The following is a 5,876-nucleotide window of genomic DNA, read 5'->3' on the forward strand; positions in this document are numbered from 1 at the left end:
AAGGTCAGAACCATGTATATTTCTTGGATATAGTCCAACACAAAGTGCCTATATTTGTTTCAATTTTAAAAATAATAAATTTTATCATTCTAGGCACATTTGTTTATCCATACTCCTCTAAATCAAACATCTCATCCATTAATTCAAATTCAAATACTTAACCAACCTCCTCCAATTCTCTTCTATTAATTCCATTAATTTCCATTCCTCCCTTTCCAAATGAAAACCCACTTAACATTCCCAGTCACGTGATTCAATCCTGAGTCAAGTCATTTCTCTCCCCAATAATAACTCACCTCATACCACCACTTCCTCACCTAATATTAGCCAACCCGTAACAAATGAACAAGTGTCTCATATTCATAACCCCACTAACTTCCCTCACTTCACTCAAGCTTCCACCCCACCCACCATTAACTCACCAGATGGCACACCTCAACATCTTGACTTACCCTCTCCCGAACCTGTCCATGTTTCATCTTCATCTCAATCACTTGCAGTGGAATCACTCTCTCGGTCTTCCACGTCAACTATATCTCAACATCCCATGGTCACTCGTGGAAAAGCTGGAATATTCAAACCAAAGAAATTATTCTCTTTGAGCAAACATCTAATTCTGCCAGTTGAAGAACCAACTAGTGTATCCAAAACACTACAATGTCATCAATGGAAGCAAGCCATGTCGAAAGAATTTACCGCTCTCATGAACAATGGTACATGGTCTCTAGTCCTTAGTCAACCTCATTTTAATGTCATTGGAAACAAATGGATGTTTCGTTTGAAAAGAAATCTAGATGGATTGATTGTTCGTTACAAAGCCCGACTTGTAGCTAAAGGGTTTCATCAACAACCAGACATTGATTATAAAGACACCTTCAGTCCATTTATCAAACCTCAAACAATCAAAATAGTTTTGTGCATTGGGCTTTCTAAGGGTTGGAACTTAACACAAATGGATGTCAATAATGCCTTTTTACATGGAGCTATATCTGAGGATGTTTACATGTCTCAACCTTCTAGCTCTATTCATCCACATTTTCCAAATCATATATGCAAGCTCCATAAAACATTATATGGTTTGAAGCAGGCACCTCAGGCATGGTACCAGGAATTAAAGTCCTTTGTTGTTGCCTCTGGATTTTTCAATGTTAAATATGTTTCTTCACTCTTTATTTATAATCAAGATCATGTCATTGCTTATTTTTTAGTCTATGTTGATGATCTTCTTCTTAAAGGAAATGATGTCACTTTCCTGGCCAAATTCAAAGTAGCTCTTGCTACAAAATTTTCTCTCAAAGATCTTGGGACACCGAGCCATTTCCTTGGTGTAGAACTTCTTCCTTCCGCTAATGGCATGTTCTTATCTCAAGAACACTACATTCGGGATATCTTGCAAAAAGGTAACATAATTGATTCAAAGCCAGTTGGAACTCTAATGTCTACTACCTACTCGCTTAGCTCACATGATGATACACCTAATTGTGATTCATCTTTATTCTGCAGCATCATCGGATCCTTACACTATTTATCCATCACCAGGCTAGATGTTGCATTTGTCGTAAACAAGATGTCGCAATACATGCAGTCACTTACAACTACTCACATGCAGGCACTCAAGCGTATCCTACGCTACCTCAAGCATACCATCTCACATGGTCTACAACTCGTTTCAACCAAAAACCTTGATTTCACTGTCTTTTGTGATGCAGATTGGGGTGGTGATACAAATGACAAAAAAGTCTAGAAGTGTCTATATTGTCTATCTTGATCCAAATGCTATATCTTGGTCTTGCAAGATACGATCCACAGTTGCAAGATCCTCAACTGAGACTGAAAATCGCACCATTGGATTAACGGCTTCTGAACTTCTATGGCTACAACAACTACTATTGGAACTTGGCATCAAATTGACCAAGCAACCAACTATCTTTTCAGACAATATTGGTGCCACATATCTTTGTACAAATCCAGTTTTTCACTCAAGGATGAAGCACTTAGCTATTGATTACCATTTTATCCATGGCATCGTTGTCAAAGGTGAACTCAAAGTGTCTCATGTTCCTTCCAGTCATTAACTAGCAAACTTGCTAACTAAGCTGTTTTTCCGACCACACCATGAGTTTCTCATCACCAAGATTGGCGTCGTTGACTCCTGCTCCATCTTGCAGGGGCATATTAGTAATAAATGCAAATATAGGATTTAATTCAAAATTAATTGATTTATTGTCCCTATAATCATGTGCATGTTATTTTCTTATTATAGGAGAAAATCAAGCTCTATCATTATTACTTTAACTCTATTTCAATTTATTTCCTTAATTTTGACTAATGATTGCAACAACTATTACTTTAACTCTGTTTCAATTTATTTCCTTAATTTTGACTAATGATTGCAACAACTATTTAATCTTCTGTACATGTAAAAATATATACACAATATATATAGTTGTTTTCTTTTTACAGCCATAAATTCGATAATTCAATTGCAAACATGTTTTTATTATCTTCGGATCCTTTTTTTAAATTGTCGACTGCTGACAATGTCTTTCAGTAGCAAACAACAAAAAACAAATCCAATTATGAAATCTTGAGATTCTCTCCAATTCTGATTATTCTCAACCTGTTAAAGTATGTTATCTATGCAAATTGTGATTACTCTCAACTTGATAAGCAGGCTTGCCGCACGAGTAAAAGATAACCAAAGGCTGAGATATAACAATATACAACACTCTAGTCAGGTGGGTACACATAGGACACTGAGAAGTTCACAAAGTACTGTGCCGTTACAAACAAACTCAAATGTGAACTAAACTCGCTAGGCACTGGACACTGGCTATGAACTAAAAGCTTATATTGGTGCCAAAAATTCAGTGCACTTAGTTTCCACTACAAATAGCCAAACCAGATATATCATGAGCCTCAGCAACAGAGTGCAGATCAGTCCAGGAATATGACCTCCAAGGAGGATTTCGTGCGGTTGAAGAAGACGGTTGAGGCAGCGATGACCTATTAATAACGCGCGGATGAAGAGGAGGAAGAGGGCATGGAGGAGATATTGAAGTGGAGCTACTACCCTCTTCACTACAGCTCAGAGTGAGACAAGATGTTCCTCCTCGACCTATGTTTGTGGGTTGCTTTGATATTCCACCAATATTTGCGCAACTGCGACTCCTCTCAATTGAGGAGTTACGAGCTATTAAGTTCTTGCGTTTCTTGGCATAAGGATCCTCTGGCTTCACAATCTCTTCCATAGAACTTGCAGCTGCAGCATCTGCTAAGCTTGTGAAGGACCTGGATTTGCCACTATAGAACTTGGATATGCCTTTCCTGAATTACACATAACAATATTACATTCGTTAATAAAAATGTCACTCATTATAGCCCATTACATACAACTCTTGACATCTTAGGAGTAAGGGTGACAATTGAATTGTGTAGGAGTGCTAATTTTTAATAAATTTATTCATAGAACTTTAGGATTTTCAATAAATTATAGCTATAATGAAGAGTGTATACACAAAAGAATACGTTAAAAGAGTATTTTGGATTCATTAATCCATTATCTTTTTTTTTTTGCTGTAGCATTAATCCATTGTCTATCCCCAGTACATACATCATATCTACATTCAATTATTATATAAATAAATCAATGACTAGAAGTAGTTTTAGACTCTTAGGCAATAGGTAGTTAGTGATCCAACCAAACTATGTAGTGGATATCCGCAAGGTACAAAGTCAAAGAGTGAAATGTATTTGGACAAAAGAGTCCAGATGCATCAAAGTATTTCGGAAGAATGAAAAATCGTTGGATAAAAGAAAAAAGAAAAGAAATATCATTGGATAAAGGAAACTTTAAATGCGTCTATAAGAAACCTTAGTTAATTTATCAGAGAGAAGTGATTATTTAGTAAACAAAGTATGATTTTAAATGGTGGTTTATCGGATTGGGACGTGGATGAGTTAAATGGTTTGGGCCTTAAACTGTTCCTATAAGTAACTTAAAAAAAATAAGAAAATAAAATGAATTAAACTTTTCGCATAAGCTAAAATCAACTTATTTTATGCACTCAACCTTTATAAAAAAATGTCTTTTCTTTTAACTTGACTAAAAGCATAAGTTGATTTAATTTGTGGAGAAGTTCAATACTTTTAAATTTTTTTATTTTCTTCTCTATAAGTACGACGTTGATAAATTTTTAATGAACTCTAAATGCATTAGTGGTTTATTTTTATCCATCAATTTTATATTAATTAAAAACCCATACAAGTCCATCCATTTGCCATCGCTTAGAAGCCAATATATTATGTTGTATAGTTCATGATCTACTCTACAAATGCATCATTATGTAGTATTGTTTAATTTGTCTTCTCAAAGAAACAAGCTCACCGTACAGCTATATTAGAGATAACAACGCCCTATAATATCTAAACACGAACTTTGCCCTTTTCCCCTTAACGCACCAACATTATATAAGATGCTCTATCTCAACTCACCAATCTTTTGGTGGTGGTGATCCATTATGCTTTTCAATTTCAACACTCCTTTAAGTAGACATGTGGAACTATATATATATATATTCTGTAAACCACTAACCCCAACCACAAAAGCATATCACTAAATTAATTAACGCATTATCTTATCTTAAGTGAAAGAAAATGGAATACAACTGTGTGGATTTTTTCTCAAGATAAATAATAGCCACAAACCCACGACCTAGATGCTCCTTCCCGTAGTGGTTTATCAAGATAAAACAAGCGAACTGAATCATCACCAGTTGACATCGCTGGTAATAGTCCGAATCCTTCAGGGGCAAAACAGTCAATTTATAATCCCCTAATGAACCGATTGATTAAGACAAAAAAAACTGAGCAACATAACAGAGGCCCAAGACCCCAAATCAACGATACTCTATTACCAACGCGAAAAGTTTGAAGCTTTTGGAACACCCAGAAAAGAAAAACAAACAAAAAAACTTACTTGACGGGTAAATCTTCCTCTAGATCGTTGATGGTATCTAAAGGGCCTTTGAAGGAGCTCTGAACCTCAACTTCGCCGGCGTCTTCCCGGTCGGAGGAATCTTCCGACGAGGTGCTGTTCCTTCCGATGGAGGAGTCGGAGCTGGAGTCGGAATCATCCGCCGGAAAATCCCGATCACAGATCGCGACACAGTGGGCGAAGGAGGACCGTCCGATCGTAACTCCTCCTCCGTTATTCTCCATAGCAAACGGCATCGTTTTGGCAGAGACGATAGAAGAATGAAGAAAGGGAAGGGATCAGTGTGAAATGAAATGAAAGACGCAACGCAACAGCAGAGAGGAAAGGAATTAGTTTGTGGGGGTATAAATAGCGGGTGTATAGCACATGGATTTCAGATTTTTCTCGCCATTGTCGATCACACATAAAAAAATAGAACAGTGATTGATAAATCAATTTTTTAATCAAAAGTGTTCAATTAAATTTATAAGAAAATAAATAAGGAATAAATAAAACCGTGAAGGACGGTGACATCTTATCCTCATTGAGTTTAATAATAATAATAACAGCATAACAAGTTTCTTCTTCAGACCATATGTTAGTTAAAATGTGCTGTAAAAAAACTATTATTAAATATTTTGTTTTAAACATAATAAAATATATATTGAATAATCCTAAACTAATGTGTTTTAATTCTTCTATAAGATTACTGCATAGAAGATAGAAGATTATCCGTTTGCAAAATAATAAAGCGCACTTATTTTTCTTTTTCTTTGTTTGTTTTTAATTGGATGTTTCTAGTGAGGACCGAGAAATGGTTGACTGTGGACCGTTTGATTAGGGATTGGATATGATCTTCGAAATGGATCAAGTGGATCCCACATTTCTCACCCACCATTTC

At 35.9% G+C, this 5,876-nt stretch overlaps 1 protein-coding gene across 1 annotated transcript; it reads right to left on the reverse strand.

Annotated features, from left to right (window-relative positions):
* Nucleotides 1-2,577: 2,577 nt before the first annotated feature.
* LOC114382214 lies at nucleotides 2,578-5,371 on the reverse strand. Its single transcript, XM_028341482.1, has 2 exons — nucleotides 4,979-5,371; nucleotides 2,578-3,327 (listed from the first exon to the last, which is right to left on the reverse strand). Exons 1-2 carry the CDS (start codon nucleotides 5,230-5,232, stop codon nucleotides 2,877-2,879), a joined length of 705 nt encoding a protein of 234 aa, XP_028197283.1. The 5' UTR covers nucleotides 5,233-5,371; the 3' UTR covers nucleotides 2,578-2,876.
* Between the last annotated feature and the right edge of the window lie 505 nt (nucleotides 5,372-5,876).

This window comes from Glycine soja, chromosome 13, assembly GCF_004193775.1.
Source record: "Glycine soja cultivar W05 chromosome 13, ASM419377v2, whole genome shotgun sequence".
In the NCBI taxonomy this organism is placed as follows: domain Eukaryota; kingdom Viridiplantae; phylum Streptophyta; class Magnoliopsida; order Fabales; family Fabaceae; genus Glycine; species Glycine soja.

What these genes read in the sequence shown, in the direction of transcription:
- LOC114382214 (XM_028341482.1), bottom strand. Translation starts at nt 5,232, where the DNA reads ATGCCGTTTGCTATGGAGAATAACGGAGGAGGAGTTACGATCGGACGG. An exon ending in GAGGAAGATTTACCCGTCAA is followed by an intron (nt 3,328 to 4,978) that starts GTAAGTTTTTTT and finishes TGTGTAATTCAG; the next exon opens with GAAAGGCATATCCAAGTTCT.